The sequence below is a fragment of the Oncorhynchus kisutch genome, linkage group LG26 (genome assembly GCF_002021735.2).
Source record: "Oncorhynchus kisutch isolate 150728-3 linkage group LG26, Okis_V2, whole genome shotgun sequence".
NCBI classification, from domain to species: domain Eukaryota; kingdom Metazoa; phylum Chordata; class Actinopteri; order Salmoniformes; family Salmonidae; genus Oncorhynchus; species Oncorhynchus kisutch.
This window is the reverse complement of record NC_034199.2, coordinates 6,049,360-6,070,896: the sequence shown is the minus strand read 5'-3', so window position 1 is coordinate 6,070,896 and position 21,537 is coordinate 6,049,360. Positions and strand designations below refer to the sequence as shown.

Below are 21,537 nucleotides of genomic sequence, written 5' to 3'. Positions count from 1 at the left end.
TCCTAATGTTCAACATCTGTGTTATGGTGTTATGTGCTTAAGTCTTTAAAAAATAACTAGCAAATATATAGTTTATTTTCTATAAACCTATCATTAGCTTCACTGATGAACTCAGCTGATGGTGGGAGTTAGTTGGCTATCTACTGTAGTGATTCCACAGCAGTTTCAGCCTATCTTCTGTAGCTAGCTACCTAATGGCCATTTAAAAAATGTCTTTATAGATAATATAAATATATACATTTTCCATCGCATTTAGAGCCGCCTACATCAATGAGATCATCAAAAACATGTTGAAATAGCATTAGACTTTATTTGCTTGCTAGCTTTCTTACCTAAAAGAAGAAGTGCCTTGCCGGGAGTCCTCCATGTTATAATGTGGCTACAAACTAGCTACCTGGGTATGTAAACTTCACGTGTTATGGGTCCCGCCTTCCATTTAGGTAGTCAGTCAAAGTCATTGTTGTAATTAATTGGTCAATAATGCTGCCAATCATATTTGAGTATCAAGTATTTGTAGATTTGCAAGCACACATATCTCAAATCGTGCAAGCACAGGTGCAATTCCAGGGAGCACTGGCAAGTAATACCGTGAGCAGGGGGATGCATGTCGACACTTAATTTCTTGCGCTCAATTGCACTTTCTGGGCACGCAACATTTTGTTCTGAGCTCTTAACTCCTCAACATGACCCTCTGCGTCCTCGATATATATCTTATTTTTTAATATTTTTTTTATCTCAACCCTCTCCAACTGCGCTCAACATTATTTCCTGCGCACTCGACATTTCCCCCTGTGCCTTCGAATTATGAGACGGAAATTACCTATAGGCATATTTACCAACTAAAAAATGCTAGCTGCCATGGGCTAATTGAGAGTGTGTGTGTGTGTGTGGGGGGGTCCATTGGCTAATTGAGAGAGAGATGGGGGGGGGGGGGTGTACAAAATGGGAGCCAGTTGCCCATCCCTGTTCTAAGGCGTAAAAATAACAGTGCCTTTGTGTCTGACAGGATATCAATTACTGGGTCGAAGCAGCTATGGCAACAATATGTCTGAGAATAATATTTCGAATATTGAGGTATTTTGGCATACTGTGGGACAGGCAACTCAGTGACGGACACCGCATTATTTCATAGCAAAGCAACAATCCAAGCCCCAGCTGGACGAATCGATTTCTGCAACCTTTTTAAATGCAAGTGGCCAATTAGATTGTGAGTGCATATCTTCCCACCCTTCCTGCATGGTTCAGCTGTGACTAGAGCCGAATCCCGCTCGTTCCAAGCCCAAACAGTGAACAGACACTGACCGTTGTGTCCACCACAAAGCCGTATGTCCCTCCTTCCTCTCCTTCTCCGTCGCATAGCATTCTTCTCTCTCCTCCAATCAGCGTTCTATAATTACCGAGAACCCCCTCCCCCCTCTCTTTCGCATCCGTCACCACGTGATCATAACCAGACCGGTAACCTGCTGCTGGTGGGCGCAACGCGGATTCCAGAGAAATGAGGAGGCGAGCGCAACAGACAGACTCACTGCGCGTCTGAACACAACTACGAGGGGAGCGCTTGTCAAGGAAGCCAGTGGCATTTCTGGATATTACTAGGACGTATCCGTATCGAAACCGAGTGATATAAACAGTATTTGTTTCAATTCCTTCCACCAACCCCTTTTTCCCATCTTTATTTTCTCTCCTCATCGTTGAGCATCCTTCCTCTACCTGCCTGCCCGTCCTCTTTCACTGGTTTACCTGGCTAACTTTCCCCTTGACACCATCCCACACACCCTCCATTGCCCGCCCCCTCCCCCCACCAGACCTTTTCACTCGAACCCCCTTCATATTGTAGCTGCGCCACCTCGAATCGGGCGGAACCCGTTGGTTACTCTACAGCACTTAATGGGGCACGCTTTCTTGCACGGAAGATGTCCCTTTCTTGGTCACTGAGCGCCCCGGTGAAACAGCCAACGTCTGGACCGGAGTTGTTGGTGGGTGTCTGCCTCTTTTGCCCAGCTCGCTTTTGTTGTCGGGGTGCGCCGCTGAACTGAGATGGGTCTATCGGTGGCGGCGGCGGCACTACAGGAGCCCCGACGCCCGCACCAGTGGAGCCGGACAGTAGGAGATTGGGTCTGGATCACCGTCGTTTCGTTTTTAGCCACTTTACCTGTAGAGCAACTTTGCGCCTTCCCGTCATCCCTCAGCGACTGTCAGACGCCTACCGGCTGGAACTGCTCTGGTAAGAAAGCCAAGGACTCGGGGGCATTTCTTTGGGCTACATTATCTCCCCGATAGTATGTTCTGTCAGCCTGTTCCAGATGTTCGCATTGGTACGCAGGGCGCCTGATAGTTTTTGTGGTAACGGTAATAAAAGTCCTAATGCACATTATCGAAGGCATTGTCTGCAAGTAGCATCGTTTGGGTTTTAGAGTAAAACATTATTCCAAATAGCCAAGGAGTGAGGATGGTCATCAGCCCTCGAGAATTTCAGGGTTGCCTAAAGGTCCCATTATTTTATAATACGATATGGCTTTATCATCGACAACATACACATGAATTGAATCGCATTTTTTTCCTGATATACCAAAGTGGCACATTGATGTAAATGTCCATGAAATTAAATGTTTACCTTTCTTGCATCGTTTCGCTTATTAATCAATTAATTAGCCATATTTGGCTATTATTATAACTATCCTATTTTATTATTATTATTAGTCAATGTTGTTGCGGAATAATTTGCGCGGTGAAAATGTTTGAATTGCAGTTATTTCTGAACATGAATTCCTCAAGTGATGAACCTAAGTGCCACATTCTAGTTTATATTTTATACTCCCCAAGAGTCTACAGTGGTCTGAAATCCTCCTATACACTTCTATCAATGTCTCCAAGTGTATGTTTGATTCATTTTAATAACTCATGAATAACGTATTATTTCTTAACTTGTGAGCAATTGGAAATGTCACCAAATACAATATTTAACCCATTGCACGCACTACAATGCATTTATTTGTTCACTATAGGCTGCTACAAACCATTTAAATTGTGTAATCTGTAGATTACCAGAATACAGGTAGCCTATTTGTCTGTTCTTTAGCCTACTGTACGGCGAAATATAGCATTTTCTTTTAATCTACCTGGCGCTGTTCCCTTACCTGCAGGAGTTTCATTTAGTGCTACCCGGAATATGAACCTTACAGATTTTTTGATAGCCCGGTGTAATGTAAACTTGTTTTCCATTTTCTGTGCCAAACCGATAAAAACATGGTCGCGAGGCTGTAAAGCACGTCCGCGCGAAAGCCTGCCTTTGTAAATCATCTGACTGTGCCGTCGTAGATTTTCTGTCGCATTTCTAAATTTGAATCCTAAAATAGCCTCAGCCCTTTACCCCACATTTGAGAACAGTAGGCCTGAGTGCTAGAGCATTATTCAATACCACTGGTTTTGCATCGTGCAGTTATCACTGTTATTTAGCCTGTAGCTTACATAAAATGCTAAATGATTGTGATGACAATTTATTATTTTCGTTAATCCATAGACTTGGACCTGTAGGCTTCAACTAATTTTCTTCATAAGCATATGAATGTACTTGAGAAAAGCACTCTCTACTAACCCCCAGTCCAATTACCCATCAGGTTGCCTATTATCACACAAGAAATGTAGATAAGCAAATAGACACTGGATTTGTATTGTTTAGCAAGAATATTCTAACAAACTATGTATTTAAGTGGAAATGAATGCAGAGCACTTCCTGAAAATTGTAGGCTTCGAGGTCTGAATGCTTTAAAGCCAACATTAAATATTTGGCCAACATTGCCAGAGTAACAGGTTACGATGGTAATCTTGGGACCAGGGGACTAAATATGCTATCCTGAATGCGTTTTATGTCCCATTTCCTCAGCAAGTGAGGAAAGACTTGGTTGCGTTCCAAATAGCACTGTATTCTCTATGTAGTACACTACGTTTGACCAGGGCCCATAGGGCTATGGTCAAAAGTAGTGCACTATATAGGGAATAGGGTGTCATTTGGGACACATGCTTGGTAGCAAAGCTATTACTGAACCGCTGTAGATAATTAGGTCAAAGCTCTGTCGTTTATCAACCCCGGTTTGCATCCTTCGTTTCTCTCTAATGGTCTGGACTAGACTTGACTTAAGAGACTTATTTTAGTCGTATTGCCTTTTCACATCCTGAATATCTATCTTATTAATGGATTCATTTAACTAGTTCCACTTTGTTTTTTAGGGTCTAAACTTTGTGACTGTGGTGTAGTAGCAATGGATTGTGTGTGTGTGTGTGTGTGTGTGTGTGTGTGTGTGTGTGTGTGTGTGTGTGTGTGTGTTCATCGGCCTAACCAACATGGTTGTGAAAGTGAATGCATTGTTGTTGTTGATGATGATGAAGAGTAGGTGTCCCCCACTCAAACCCACATGATCCTCTTAGGGGGCTGTGTCTGAGCTTTTATCCCTCCCAACATGAAAATGTAACAAGTGACACATTGTCCATTATGAACATGAATGGTAATCCTCAATGATGCAAAACACTGAACCCATAAATAGCAGCTGGACTCAATGGAAGCCGCCTTCCTCGTCATGGTCTATATAAACCAATGATATAATGAATGGACGTTTTCAACACCATGTCCATGGCTGCTTTGACATGACAGTGAAAATACTTTGATTGCAAAGCAGGAAATGCATTAGTTGTCCTCATATCCTTCTTTAATGGTAATATAAATAATAATAATATATGCCATTTAGTGAAGCTTTTATCCAAAAGGTGTGTGTGTCCCTGGTTTCAAACACAAATTGTGTCTATTGGTGCAGGTTATTATCGTGTAATTACCATTTTACCATGTCAATTCTGATTTTAGGATGATCTTATCTTGAAATACCTGTGACACAGTCTTCAATAGAGATTGTGGACTAAAAAACTATTAGGAGAATAAACAGTATGTTGTTAATTCCATCAACATGTTTTTTTACATTTGTGTTCATAGCTAGATCTAAATTAAGTTACATCTTTAGCAACTGAGCTGTTTCCCTAAAGCAGTAAAACACTGTTGCTCTAAAACTGACCAACGAAACGTAACTCTCTGTGAATATGAAGTCATTGGTTTAATAAGAGGCAACTTTTGCAGATATTTCCACAAGCTGGTGAGACTCTCTCGAGTTTATACAGTCAGTGTTTATATTGCACTTCATTAATAACCACCATTGTAAAAAAATAAAAAATAAACATTGAATGCGAGAAACCAGATCCAATAGAGTTATCAGTGGCCCAAGGTCAACAGAATCTCTGCCTCTGAGGATAGAGGTGGAAAATCCTTCTCTTCACCAGCTGCCCTACATACATTATACAGAAAAAGATAGCTGAGATCAGGAGATTGGGAATTATGTGACGAGAAAGGCCCAATATCATCTAATCGAAACAGGATAAAAAATTGCTAGGTTTACAGATGTAGGATCTTAATTTGATCATCCTGTTGCAGGATAACTTCCCTGCTATGCAGGAAATGTAAAACGTGCAGTTTATTTGCGGTTTCCATTTAGAAATTTCAGACTTGATTTTCCCTTACAAAAATGTTTGTTAATTATAATCCACATAATTCACATTTCCTGTTGCTGCAGGATTATTTTCATGCTGTAGCAAACTGACTGAAATTAAGATCCTAGATCTGTAATTGTTGACTGCTTGCCTCCAGCAACCTTTCAAACAGGCCTTTTAAGATGTATAAATCACCATAGATTAACTCATGGCCATGACCTGAGTTCCCCCTTTCATTTACACATGAGAGATCAGAAAGAGTGCTCTTGAACACATAAATCCCCAGCTCTTTGCAATGCTTGTTACCACTAACAAGCAATGGTTCTCTTATAGGAGAAACAATTCAAACCTGTAGCCAGGAACTATGACATACTTGATGTAAGAATGAGGTCAAAGAAGAGTCTCACCCTTGCTGTTGTTCTGTTCTACATTTCTAATTGATTCCTTACATTTTTTTACCAACACAAGGCTTGAAAACAGGGAATGTCCTATAGAGCTATCTGGCTCTGTGACAGATGCAGTTCCACGTATGTTGGTGACGCATTGGACTGTGGAGAAATTGCTTTGGGTTGCATAAGTGCTTTGCTTGCTATCTTAATAGTTGGCATATAAACATCACTTTTTGTATATTTGATGTCTGCCAGCTTGTTTTGGTAAATTATTTAGTTCACTGTAATCTCCTCCTTTAACAGTGGGTGGGGCATAGGAAGTACAAATAGTCTTGGCCTCTGACATGGCATATTTTGCAGCTAAGAGCACATTAGGCCTGAAGCAATATACAGATGTAGGATCTTAATTCGAGCAGTATTGTCACAGCAAAATAATCCTGCAGCAACAGGATTTTAACGTTTAGCCCATAATGTTGTTTTATGGGTGGTTAAACTATAAGCTGGCCAAAATGAGGCTGCATGAAAAGTGCAATACTGTTAATATTACTGTGTGTTAGTGTGGGTTTTCAGTGAATTTATGTAAATCACGAAGCTCATATGCAAATCTCAGCAACAACAGAGTGATCAAATTAAGATCCTACATCAATGTTTTATGTTGTGGAGGTGCCGGTAGGGCTCCAACTAGTGTTGCTCTGGTAAATAATGGCCTGATGGAAACAAAGCACACCCTCACATGATTGGTTCATAGTTCAATGATGACATTAGCAGCTCACTATGTGTGAATGTATGTATATGGATGGGTATTTTCACATAATTCTGGTTTAGGCATGCTTGTGAGTGGTTAAGGTAATGGTTAGCGTAGGGGTTAGTATATTAACACGTCTGCATTCGACCAACTACCACTTGTGGCCTACAAGTCCTGTGCGTGAAGCGCTCAGCCACTCCAACCTACCGACCTGCTCACCAATTCCTGTAATGACTATTGCTGCATTTTCTAAGAATGCCAATATGTTAAAAGACACACAAATTGACCCTCCCATAGACTCGCTTCAAGGCAAGCAACACTGAACCATGCATGAAAGCACCAGCTGTTCTGGACTACTGTGTGATCATGCTTTCTGTATCGGGTGTAAGACCTTTAAACAGGTTAACATTCACAAGGCCAGACAGGTTACCAGGACACATACTCAGAGCATGCGCTGACCAGCCAGCAAGTGTCTTCACTGACATTTTCAACCTCTCCCTGAACCAGTCTGTAATACCCACGTTTCAAGATGACCATGATAGTTCCCGAGCTCAAGAACGCCAAGGTAACCTGTCTAAATGACTATCTAAATGACTATCCCACCGTAGCCAAGAAATGCTTTGAAAAGCTGGTCATGGCTCACACAAGGGTAGGCAACAACACGTCTGCTATGCTGATCCTCAACACTGAGGCCCCTCAGGAGTGTGTGCTTAGTCTCCTCCTGTGCTCCCTATTCACCTACGACTGCGTGGCCAAACACGACTCCAACACCATCATTAAGTTTGCTGACGACACAAAAGCCTGATCACCAACAACGATGAGATATCCTATAGGGAAAAGGTCAGAGACCTGGCAGTGTGGTTCCAGGACAACAACCTTTCCCTCAATATGAGCAAGACAAAGGAGCTGATTGTGGGCTACAGGAAAAGGCGGGCCGAACAGGCCCCCATTAACATCGACAGGGCTGTATTGGAGATGGTCAGGAGCTTCAAGTTCCTCGGTGTCCACATCCCTAAGGACCTATCATGGACCAAACACACCAACACAGTCATGAAGAGGGTATACCAATGCCTCTTCCCCCTCAGGAGGCTGAAAATATTTAGCATAGGTCCCCAGGTCCTCAAAGTTCTACAGTTGCACCATCAAGAGCATCCTGACCGGTTACATCACCGCCTGGTATGGTAACTGCTCGGCATCTGACCATAAGGCGCTACAGAGGGTAGTGCGTACGGCCCAGTACATCACTGGGGCCAAGCTTCCTGCCATCCAGGACCCGAGAGTTGAAGTCGGAAGTTTACATACACTTAGGTTGGAGTCATTGGAACTTGTTTTTCAGGCCATCCCAAGTGGCGCAGTGGTCTAAGGCGCTGCATCACTGTGCCTCTAGAGATTCTGGGTTCGAGACTGGCTTCATCACCGCCTGGTATGGCAAGTGCTCGGCATCTGAACACAAGGCGCTACAGATTGTTGTGCGAACGGCCCAGTACATCACTGGGGCCAAGCTTCCTGTCACCCAGGACTTCTATACCAGGTGGTGTCAGAGGAAGGCCCTAAAAATGGACAAAGTCTTTATCCACCCAAGTCACAAGGTGTTCTCTCTGCTACCATATGGCAAGTGATACCGGAGCGCTAAGTCTTGGACCAAAAGGTTCCTGAACAGCTTCTACCCCAAATCCATAAGACTGCTGAACATGTACATAGTACTTCAGTCAATCACCTAACCAAACCTGCATATGACCTCAATCAATCACCCAAACTACCTCGTACCCCAGCACACTGACTCGGTACCGGTACTCCTTGTATATAGCTTGTATGTAGCCTTGCTATTGTTATTATATTGTGTAATTATCTTTTTATCTATTTGTTAATCTTCTTACTTTTTAACTGTACTGTTGGGAAAGGGCTTGTAATGTAAGCATTTCACTGTAAAGTCTTCACTTGTTGTATTCAGCACATGACAAATAAAACATTTGATTTAATTTAATTTGTTTCCTTAGTGTTTTTTGCAGTTACCAAATGTTAGCTACAAGCAGCTCACCGATTCATATTGTTCCCGAAGGCAGTAGTGTATCACAGGGTCAAAATACACTGAGCAACAACGAGAACTGTTACTGCTACTGTACCTGAAATTCTAGGCTGGACCAACCCATAAATGTCTGTCAGGGAGACACAACCTCAAGCCTGCACATACTGTATGAATTGTACCTTTAGTTTTCCAGGTTGGGCTATATATTTGAGTCTTGTTAATTTGTGATTTTCGAGAAATCCAAGAATGTCTCAAAAAGAAACACGGCAAGTTCTGAGATTCAATGTCTTTTGAAAAAAAAAAAAGTTTCTCACCCATTCTTTTTTCTTTCCGTTTTTTCAGAGAATACGTGGATTGCAGTACTTTCTGCCTAAAACTGTGAGAACACCAGACACTTTCGGCTTCACTACTGAATGTCCTAGATGTTGGCAGTCTGTAGCTCTGACTGTGTCTTTGAGTCTATTGGCTTTGGGTCTGACTGTGCAGTAATTTATCTGATTATGTAACCGCTATGACTGTGACTTGCTTTTTGTGTCTGACAGTCAGCAAAGCACAGCTATTGAGTCTGTATTCCTATCTGGTATCTATTTGACTCTTTGGTCCACATTCATTCACAGATAAATGCAGACTGTACTGCGGGTGCACTCACGAGCATTAAAACCACCACACCTATCAAGCTGTAGAAACTAGTTGTCATACAATCTTTCCCCTCACCCTTACGGACTTTGACATTAGATATTGACACATAACCACACCTGTCCTTAAAGTTTAAATCTGTTTCGGTGAAACTGCCACGTCCATTTGCGATATTACAAAAACGTTACTTCAAACATGGAACAATTTTTTTTTTTTCATCGAACATCATTGTACATCACTGCACGCGGGATAATACAGCAGAGTATGTATTGCAATTGTTTTTTGTTTTTTTTACATTGTTGGATGCTCATCTCCTCCTTTTCAAAAACAAAACAATAACAAATGGTCTGGGGTGGATCTCAGCTTTAAAATACAAAACATTCTGACTAATCCTACAGTGGGGTTTACATTCATCTGAGATTGATTGTTACTGTCTTTGTGTCTTCATATGAAATGTACTATTTCATCAATTTACAGTCAACAATTGAAGTGTAGTAATTGCTCCCTAAGTATATTTGAAATATGTATCTTTCTATGATCATGTTTATCTTTCAAAATGTTGTCCTGCAAAACAGTTGGGGTTTTTCAAGGGAATTTTTCTACAATTAACTTGTCTGTTTAATATGCCTATACTGTATATAAACATATGTACAGTACTCCTACGCTGAGTTATATATTATTTCATATATTGATCTTAATGTGGTGCCATTTCTAAAGGCAGTTTATTGCATTCCAAGAGCTATTTTTGACAAGTAGGATAAATTACCTCTCTAAACTCCTAGGGCTCTGCTCATGTGTCACATTTGACACCTGCTTAGTAAATCCTTATGCAACTTGCATGCCATGTATTCTAACATATTACCCAAGGAAACACAATTTGAAGTGATTTAGGCTAATTGTTTTCTGTCAACGGTAGAAGAGAAACAGCTCCATCTTTGAGGGTGGGTCAAGTTTATGTTTCAAAGGCGTGTTTTTGAGGTGATTGTGGATTACTTTAGCAGATTTCGAGATGTATGCTATTTTAGGAACATTTTGTTGAAATTAGCTGGTGCTATTTTCCCATTTCTTCTGTAAATTCTGGATTGCCTATGGGCAATTCCCCACGAAACTAGAACAAAAAAAGTCTATGAACATTTAATCAAAATAAGGTTCCTTTGGAGGAAGGATTGTTGACATACATTTGACATTTGTATCTTAAAGCATAATTGAGAAATTATTAATTGAAGTTGGAACATTTATGACATTTTGGCCATACCCAGGCCTCCTTTAAGATAATGTTTCATCTGTAGGTACTACAAAGCAAAAATTGGTGTCATATGACATATGATTAGTATTTTATTTTCATTAATAATTTTCTTACATACATTTATGAAAATGTAATAATATAAACATGAATATAGATTTTATATTTTATATTTATATATATATAGTTTTATATATTGTTGAACATAATATACTCTATACTCAAAGTTTCAGAGTGGGATCTATGATAGTTTTAAAGTTATGGTCCATTTTATACAGAGACATTTGCTTAGTGACATTTGTAACCATCCTCCTCTTTTTCTCTGGAAGAGCCTCCACTTCACTCTACCTAACTTTGTTTTCGCCCCAAATAATAGCTCCTTTTTTGTCAATGTGTTGTATAAAAGACTATGGCTTCTCGGTTTCAAATGGACACCCTTTGAGACCACTTTGACATTTGACAGAGACATTTCCTCTGAGCAATGTGCACCAATCACATGCGTTCTTTTACCACCACCAGCAGAGGGTGACCATTTTGAATCCATTTTCACATTCACTCTATTGGAAATGCTTACAAATTGTATCATAACTCTACAAGTAACAGAGATCACACTCTGGAATGTTCAACTATATAAATAAATATATATATATATATATTGTGTAAATGTGACAAATCAAAAATGTTATGTTTTCAATATTCATGTTTTTATTTTTCAATAATCATAAATCAATCGAAGATTAAACATTATGGAGTCTTTAAGGAGACCTGGGTCAGGCAAAAAAGTCACAAATATTCCAACTTCAATTAATTATTTCTCAACCATGCTTTAAGATACAAATGTCAAATATGTGTCAACAAATGTATTTTGTTCTAGTTTTGTGAGGAATCACCCCAACTGTATATGGCAAAAATACCATGGGATCGCCTGACTTTAGAACACTCCCACGGTATGAAAAAGGCTGACAAGTTTAATTTTGGAGTATTGCATTCTTTATGTGGGCATTTCTAAAGACTTGTTGGTGAATAAGGTTTCTGCGACTAAGCAGGCTATTGTTAGTGTGCTGGGAACACGTGAACACCTCTGCTTCTTTCCAAGAAGTGAATTAGCCTGTAGCATGACTGCCACCATCCTCTCCGCGTGAGTGTCACCCATGTGTCAGCCCCTTGCCACTTTCCCATGGCAACTCATAGGGCTCTCGTCTCATAAGTGCTTCAGTACAGCAGCCATATAATCCAAGTGTCACTCCGACGTCCATACTGCTGCTTCTGGCTGTATGATTATGTGGAGCCGCTAAGAGCTAACACTTGCTGCCCATTAAGAACCCATGTAAATAGCAGGTTGGCTATTTTAGCATGCTAGACTCCTTTCCTCTGAGCAATGTGCACCATCCAGAGAAGAGAGCATGTAGGCTGATGGCAGGAGAGTTGGGCAGCACTCGGGATGGAAGTGCTGTCGCAATGTTTAATCCATCACCTTACTACCCATCACCTCTTGAGAACAACATTGTCATGTAGCTGGCTAACAATCAACAACACATTAATTGCTGAGCTTTTAGAGGCCAAGTGCATGCCTCAGATTATTGCTGTTTTCATTTTATTTTGGAAGAAATGTCAAGCAGAAATTGCTCTTATGACTAAATTGGCTTTCTATTTGAGTAAAACATATCAAAAAGTGATAGTTTAGGTTATGTATAACTACATTGAATCCTCTTTCAAAAATGTTGATCATCTCTTATCTTTAATCTCAAAACGTGAAACACACATGCATAGATGAAAATGTATATTTAGTGTGCAGGTAACTGTACATGAATGACATGAATGTCAATTGTCCAACATTTTCTGAGCTAAGGTTGTATGACAAAAATGAGTGAATGTTGGACACAACACAAAAGAAGGCCAAGCCTAATTATCTATTAATGCAGGTTTTATGTATTATAATGAGGATAACCATCCTCCTCTTCTTCTTTGGAAGAGCCTCTACTTCACTCTACCTAACTTTGTTTTCGTCCCAAATAATAGCTATATTTTTGTCAATGTGTTGTATAAAAGACTACGGCTTCTCGGTTTCAAATGGACGCTTTTAAGACCACTTTGACATGCGGGGGCTATTTGTAAGCAATGGGCTCAGGTAAAATAATAGCCTGGAGCTTTCTGTCCTGTCTCATGCCCATGAGACTGCTTGATTCGATTTGGGATGCTTCTTCTGAGTCATTTGATTTACCTAATTCAGACTGAATTGTATAAAATCGAACATTATGTTCCAAATGGCACCCTATTCCCTATACAGTGCATTACTTTTGACAAGAGCCCAATAAGTCCTGGTCTAAAGTAGTACAATATAAAGGGAATAGCGTGCCATTTGGGATGCACCCACCCCACTGGGCACTGACGTCAATTCAATGTCTATCCGACAGTGGTTCAACGTTATGTCATTCAAATGACGTGGAAACAATATTAATTAAATCAGTGTGTGCCCAGTGGGGTAGTGTCTTTGTAACAAAGTTTTTGCCTCCTCGGGACAATGCCTGGGGTCAACCTTGTTATATAAAGACAGACAGAACTTCCTTCCCTAAAGACAAAGACAGACTATGTTGTTATAAAATGTAGCATGACTAATGGAAGACATTGATTTCTCCAGTCCCCACTGGGCACAAACATCAATTCAACATCTAGTCCGCGTTATTTCCATGTGGAAACAATGTTGATTCAACCAGTGTGTGGGTCATTTGTACAGTTGTTTTTCCAATTGACTTAGCTTTTTTTTGCAATGGTATATGTTTAATGGGATTATTACAAAATGTATCCCTTACAAAGCTGTTATTGGTGCCATTCAGTAGGTTCTCATTTTAGGAAGTCTTATTCACCCAAAAATATTTTAATCTCAATGTGACTGTACACTCTTCAAAAAAAGGTAGAATAACTCTTCTGGGTTCCATGTACAACCCTCTGTGTAAATGGGACAGTAGAAGAAACCTTTTAGAGAACAGGGTGCCATTTTTGCAAATTTTGCTTCAGTAGGTTTATGTATTCAGCTAAAGTTTTGTGTTTTTACATGGCAGGTTTTGATGACCGGGACACAGACCTCTTTTTGTGTGACACCAACACCTGCAAGTTTGACGGAGAGTGTCTGAGAATTGGAGAGACAGTGACGTGCATCTGCAACTTCAAGGTAAGACATTGTTCAATGTTTCATTCTCAGAAAAATGTTTCAGGAAAAGTTGCATATTCTTCTGTTCATATGCAGCGGTCATTATGAAATGGCATGTGAAGGAGTGGGCCTTTAATGTAACAAAAATGTAATTTAAAAATGTGTTTTTTGTAGTCTACACCAGTCAGTGTTTCAACATCCTTTCAGTGCTTTGACTCAGAAATGTGCTTTTATTACTCGCTGATTGGTGGCTGGACACCAAAACCCACTAGCTATCAAGAGGGAGGGGACTACGATGTATAGTGAAGACAATTTACCGCTTCTCATAAAACCGAATGTCACTCTCAATCATGGTGGCTGTTTTATGTATTCCACTTCATTGATGGTATAGCCATTGACAACACACAGATTTAAATACCCTTATTAATAACATAAATCCAGTGAATGATGCTGTACTTTACGGCTTATGCTTCAGTTTATTACCGATCTATAACAAAATTGCAACAAACCAGCCAGCCATCCATTGATAGATTTTTTTGTATTGCTTTTACCTCATTCAAACAAATATGCTCTATATTGCCTACATAAATGAAGATACTGAGATAAAGCACATGGATATGCCTAATGCGTTTCAGCTCGATGCTCTCATGTCCAATCCTGCGAGCTTATCAGCACATCCAGTGCCAAAGCTTGCTTTTATCTCAATTTTGTACTTCCCTGGGAGCGAACATTAGTAGAAGCGCACAGATAAATGACATTACCTCTCCATTTCTCATCCCTGAGATCTCGCACTGATAGTGGCTGTCATTCGGGACAGAGCTCTCTCTGTGAAGCTTAGCAAGAGGCGGTTAACACCGCTTTCATGTCATACTGACTTAATACTGGTGTGGCCTTGGGTCACGGCCTGCCGTGGCATCCTGTGTCTCATGGACAGGACAGGACCTGACGCCAATGCGCTTAAACCTACTAGCCGCCATGTCTTTATTCCATTAAGCGCCGTAATTCAGCAAAATGTATCCTCTTATGGGGGGGGGGGGGGCTGTGTCTGAGTGGGGCTGTGTACTCACCAACCCCTAATGTCCTAGCATGCACAAACATGCATTAGTGTGCAGGCATACACACGCACACACACACACTTTCAGCCCTTGAGGGGTTACGTGCAGTATAGTTGAGAGGAGGAAGTGGGTTTGATCTGAGAGAATCAATGGATGCTATTCAACGGCAGGATGCCCATTCAGCAGCCGTGTTAGCTAGCTAGTCAACCCACACTGCCCGTGTGTGAGTGTGTGTACACATGTTTTTGTGTATGTGTGTGTAGCTAAAGCTCCATGCTCATGTGATTCTTGGACATGCTGTGAAATATCTTGTTATCGTTTAATGATACTTGAACTGGGCTCTCTTATCTGTGTTTAATTGGTGGGTTGTTGTGCTCACTGTACATGTTTTGTATGTCCTTGAATGAATGTAATGTACTATTTTGTTTTGAGTCATGCTTGGATTTTTGGTTGAATGTCATTTGTCATCCATCCGTATTGGCGTATGACTCGCTTTCTAGCACATCAGTGTTTTATTTTCTCCAAAATGCTATTGTGATAACGGCTCCGGCTTGCTCTTCAAGGTGTAGTTTTCACCCTGTCTGTAATGTGTGTTCTGTAACTCCATAAAACGTGGGGTTGGCCATTTTCTCTGCTGTAATACATTGGATGTCATGCCATGATGTTGCTGTAATTTTCTCTAATATTTGCCTATGACTGTCTTTCAGCAGTTTAATGGCATTCTGTGTATCAGTTCACAATGTTGCTTTTATTTCCTCTAATATCTGGTTGTTACTGGTCACTCAGCATTTTGATGTCATTCTTCTTCCAATGTTGTGATGAGATTCAGACTTCTGTGGATGTGAGAGTGGGAAAGGAGAGCATCTCCTTCCTAGCTCTCAGAGCAAACTACCAGATATCACTCTCGTACACACACACTCAAATACACATGCATATACACACACACACACACACACACACACACACACACACACACACACACACACACACACACACACACACACACACACACACACACACACACACACACACACACACACACTTAAATACACACACACTGAAGGACCGTAGCGGAGCAGCCCCAAGTGGAATTCGGGAGGTCATTATCAGAGCATTCCTGATGGAGACCTTGTTCCATATATTTGTATGCATTTATGATACTTTAATTTGGGGCCATGTGAACCGTCTGGGTTGGAGACATACAGTCCATAGAGACGTAATGGTGGGTTTAATTCCCAGGGTGTCACGCCCTGGTCAAAGTATTTTGTGTTTATCTTTATGTATTTGGTCAGGCCAGGGTGTGGATGGAGTTTTTGTATTGTGGTGTGTTTTGTCTTGGGGTTTTGGTGTGTATATATTTGGGATTGTAGCTAGTGGGGTTATCTAGCAAGGTCTATGGCTGCCTGGAGTGATTCTCAATCAGAGGCAGGTGCTTATCGTTGTCTCTGATTGGGAACCATATTTAGGCAGCCATATTCTTTGAGTTTGTCGTGGGTGATTGTCCTATTTGTCTTGATGTCCTTGTTTATGTTAGTTGACACAAGTATAGGCTGTTTTCGGGTTTCGTTTATTTGTTTTTGTAGTGTTCGTGTTTAGTTCGTGTTTTACGTTTGTCTAATAAACATGTATCGCAATCGACACGCTGCAGTTTGGTCCGACTCTCCTTCATCACCACTAGAAAGCCGTAACACAGGGGCAGCCTTGGATAAAGGGCGCCTAGGGAGACTGGATCAGCAGGGACCTTGGCTTAAGATGATGATGACTGTTCAGGTATTCATCAGTGTTTGAGGTGAATCTACAGTAAGTTTGTCAGGAAGTGGCTAAGTATAGCTAAATATTTTCGAAGACAACTTGTATTGGGAGTTGTTACACCAACATCTCATATCGGCAGGGGTAGGAATCGTCACTAACGTGAAATGACAGGACAATGGATAATACATGATAGAATATGTTTAATCTCCCCTCTTTCCTTCCTTCTTTCCATCCAACCCCGCTTATCTGTTTCTCCACTCCCTCCCTTATCCCTTCCACTGACTCTCTACCCCCTGCCTCTTTACCTCTCTCTCCCTCTACCTATATCTTTTCTATTCTCCCTGCAGCTTCTACTCTCCTACTCCTTTCTCACAGATGTGGTGTTCCTCTTATCTGTATTGCATTAGTAGTGTGTCTCTGGACCTGCAAGCCCTCTGAGACTTCCCTTGGGCTCTACTGTCATAGTGTGCTGCAAAGCTGACTTCTACCTTTGCATGACAAATGTGCCAATTAAAATCAGCGTGAAGAAGAGTCCAGTACCAGCGGCAGCTCCCAGAGCTGTGCCTTTGTCTTTGTGAGCAGACTGTATGAGTTGATGCTGGTTGATAGGGCAACGTCGATAGATGGGGACTCCTGTAGTGTCCAGCAACACATGATGTTTTAGGGCCCTGAAATGGAGCCTGAAGGCCAGAAGGGCAGTCCGTTGGTGTATAACGTGATGCTACTTTAATTAGTGTTGTCATAACATTTTACTAATGATACGATACCAGGCCAAGTATCACGATACCAAGTAGGACCACGGGGAAAAACTTCTGTGGCCTGTTTGCCCCGTCCCCTGGACGCTTGTTCCCATTTTCTAAACGTTATGTGCATGTGCTACAAAAAAATCTGTCACTGATATTAACACTTATACTCCATACAACACATACTGAATTTAACTTCACACTGTATAATATAGAATACTGCATAGAATAGCTAATCTGCTCATATTTACAAAGGTTTACCTGTGATTTGGCTGGAGGAACAGGAGGAAGGAATATACATGCATAATGATCTGCATGTTATTGTGGCAGTAAGAGAAATACTGCATGAAACGTTCTACTCTTCAGTTAACACACAGACACACTTTCCCTCCCTCACAGTCTCTCTCTCTGTCTCCCTCTCTCGTAAAAAAAACTAAAACACACACACACACACACCAATCTCTCTCAAACATACACACACTGTTCCCAACTTTAAAAATGTGAAGCACCATCAGAATGTAATGAGCACCAGAAAGAGAAAGATTTTTTATATAGTTTGGCTTATGTGAATCCTACCTTTGAAGCACATCTTTTGAGTAGCAGACCCTTTTCCTTTCTACTTGTGCCAATAAAATGTGCCTATGCCTACTGTCAAGTTACCAGATTCTTAGCTAGCTAGGTAACATGACTGAGCAATATCAAACCAATAATTAGTGGGATTAGTTTAAAATAGCCTGTGACATCGTTTGTGAAATTATAACAAATTGCACAGGAAAAAAAGAAAATGTAGCTCTGGTTATAGGAGTCATATTTTTGGAACCATTTTAGCTCGAGACAAGACATTTTCTTAGCTGTAAAGGTGCAAGAATTAATGCCTGTCGCAAAGCTGTTTTTATCTCTGGCACTGCTGCATGACAGTGAACTTGCAAAGCCTATACTCAGACTGGCCTATGCTCCTGGTTATATATATATATATATATATATGTACAAATATATGTACAAATGTTTATTTATTTATTTTTATTTCACCTTTATTTCACCAGGTAGGCAAGTTGAGAACAAGTTCTCATTTACAATTGCGACCTGGCCAAGATAAAGCAAAGCAGTTCGACACATACAATGACACAGAGTTACACATGGAGTAAAACAAACATACAGTATTGTACAGTATAAAGAAGTCTATATACGATGTGAGCAAATGAGGTGAGATAAGGGAGGTAAAAAAGGCAAAAAAAGGCCATGGTGGCAAAGTAAATACAATATAGCAAGTAAAACACTGGAATGGTAGATTTGCAGTGGAAGAATGTGCAAAGTAGAAATTAAAATAATGGGGTGCAAAGGAGCAAAATAAATAAATAAATAAAATAAATACAGGGAAAGAGGTAGTTGTTTGGGCTAAATTATAGGTGGGCTATGTACAGGTGCAGTAATCTGTGAGCTGCTCTGACAGTTGGTGCTTAAAGCTAGTGAGGGAGATAAGTGTTTCCAATTTCAGAGATTTTTGTAGTTCGTTCCAGTCATTGGCAGCAGAGAACTGGAAGGAGAGGCGGCCAAAGAAATAATTGGTTTTGGGGGTGACTAGAGAGATATACCTACTGGAGCGTGTACTACAGGTGGGAGATGCTATGGTGACCAGCGAGCTGAGATAAGGGGGGACTTTACCTAGCAGGGTCTTGTAGATGACATGGAGCCAGTGGGTTTGGCGACGAGTATGAAGCGAGGGCCAGCCAACGAGAGCGTACAGGTCGCAATGGTGGGTAGTATATGGGGCTTTGGTGACAAAACAGATTGCACTGGGATAGACTGCATCCAATTTGTTGAGTAGGGTATTGGAGGCTATTTTGTAAATAACATCGCCGAAGTCAAGGATTGGTAGGATGGTCAGTTTTACAAGGGTATGTTTGGCAGCATGAGTGAAGGATGCTTTGTTGCAAAATAGGAAGCCAATTCTAGATTTAACTTTGGATTGGAGACGTTTGATGTGGGTCTAGAAGGAGATTTTACAGTCTAACCAGACACCTAGGTATTTGTAGTTGTCCACGTAGTCTAAGTCAGAGCCGTCCAGAGTTGTGATGTTAGACAGGCGAGCAGGTGCAGGCAGCGATCGGTTGAAGAGCATGCATTTAGTTTTACTTGTATTAAAGAGCAATTGGAGGCCACGGAAGGAGGTTGTATGGCATTGAAGCTTGCCTGGAGGTTTGTTAACACAGTGTCCAAAGAAGGGCCAGAAGTATAGAGAATGGTGTCGTCTGCGTAGAGGTGGATCAGAGACTCACCAGCAGCAAGAGCGACATCATTGATGTATACAGAGAAGAGAGTCGGTCCAAGAATTGAACCCTGTGGCACCCCCATAGAGACTGCCAGAGGTCCGGACAGCAGACCCTCCGATTTGACACACTGATCTCCATCAGAGAAGTAGTTGGTGAACCAAGCGAGGAAATAATTTGAGAAACCAAGGCTGTCGAGTCTGCCGATGAGGATGTGGTGATTGACAGAGTCGAAAGCCTTGGCCAGATCAATGAATACGGCTGCACAGTAATGTTTCTTATCGATGGCGGTTAAGATATTGTTTAGGACCTTGAGCGTGGATGAGGTGCACACATGACCAGCTCTGAAACCAGATTGCATATCAGAGAAAGTATGGTGAGATTTGAAATGGTCGGTAATCTGTTTGTTGACTTGGCTTTCGAAGACCTTAGAAAGGCAGGGTAGGATAGATATAGGTCTGTAGCAGTTTGGGTCAAGAGTGTCCCCCCCTTTGAAGAGGGGGGATGACCGCAGCTGCTTTCCAATCTTTGGGAATCTCAGATGACACGAAAAAGAGGTTGAACAGGCTAGTAATAAGGGTGGCAACAATTTCGGCAGATCATTTTAGAAAGAAAGGGTCCATATTGTCTAGCCCGGCTGATTTGTAGGTGTCCAGATTTTGCAGCTCTTTCAGAACATCAGCTGACTGGATTTGGGAGAATGAGAAATGGGGAAGGCTTGGGCGAGTTGCTGTGGGGGGTGCAGTGCTGTTGACCGGGGTAGGAGTAGCCAGGTGGAAAGCATGGCAAGCCGTAGAAAAATGCTTCTTCAAATTCTCAATTATGGTGGATTTATCAGTGGTGACAGTGTTTCCTATCTTCAGTACAGTGGGCAGCTGGGAGGAGGTGTTCTTATTCTCCATGGACTTTACAGTGTCCCAGAACTTTTTTGAGTCAGTGTTGCAGGAAGCAAATTTCTGCTTGGAAAAGCTAGCCTTGGCTTTTCTAACTGCCTGTGTATAATGGTTTCTAGCTTCCCTGAACAGCTGCATATCACGGGGGCTGTTCGATGCTAATGCAGAACGCCATAGGATGTTTTTGTGTTGGTTAAGGGCATTCAGGTCTGGGGAGAACCAAGGGCTATATCTGTTCCTGGTTCTAAATTTCTTGAATGGGGCATGCTTATTTAAGATGGTTAGGAAGGCATTTAAAAAAAATACCCAGGCATCCTGTACTGACAGGATGAGATCAATATCCTTCCAGGATACCCCGACCAGGTTGATTAGAAAGGTCTGCTCGCTGAAGTGTTTCAGGGAGCGTTTGACAGTGATGAGTGGAGGTCGTTTGACCGCTGACCCATTACAGATGCAGGCAATGAGGCAGTGATCGCTGAGATCTTGGTTGAAGACAGCAGAGGTGTATTTAGAGGGCAAGTTGGTTAGGATGATATCTATGAGGGTGCCTGTGTTTAAGGCTTTGGGGAGGTACCTGGTAGGTTCATTGATAATTTGTGTGAGATTGAGGGCATCAAGTTTAGATTGTAGGATGGCTGTGGTGTTAAGCATGTTCCATTTTAGGTCGCCTAGCAGCACGAGCTCTGAAGATAGATGGGGGGCAATCAGTTCACATATGGTGTCCAGAGCACAGCTGGGGGCAGAGGGTGGTCTATAGCAGGCGGCAACGGTGAGAGACTTATTTTTAGAGAGGTGGATTTTTAAAAGTAGAAGATCAAATTATTGGGTACAGACCTGGATAGTAGGACAGAACTCTGCAGGCTATCTTTGCAGTAGATTGCAACACCGCCCCCTTTGGCAGTTCTATCTTGTCTGAAGATGTTGTAGTTTGGGTGGTCTTCCTAAGCCAGGATTCAGACACAGCATGTAACAACAGAAGAGTGATCAGGGTCTCCATCCCCGCTCACCATCACTGCTAAATTAGATTTACTTTATTGAACTGGTGCATACAAAAGACTAGTTGCTGTTGCTTCATTTTTTTTACTCAATTTATAAATAACTGACTTTATTA

General features: G+C 41.4%; 1 protein-coding gene across 1 annotated transcript in view; it reads left to right on the top strand.

Moving 5' to 3' along the window:
* The first annotated feature begins 1,454 nt into the window (after positions 1-1,454).
* The window catches only part of tmeff2a (transmembrane protein with EGF-like and two follistatin-like domains 2a), a 147,129-nt gene continuing 127,046 nt past the window's right edge, over positions 1,455-21,537 (top strand). The window contains exons 1-2 of the mRNA XM_020462258.2: positions 1,455-2,224; positions 13,628-13,737. Of these exons, the coding sequence (XP_020317847.1) occupies positions 2,038-2,224; positions 13,628-13,737 (297 nt within the window). The 5' untranslated portion in view covers positions 1,455-2,037. The remainder of the gene's footprint in view (positions 2,225-13,627; positions 13,738-21,537) is intronic.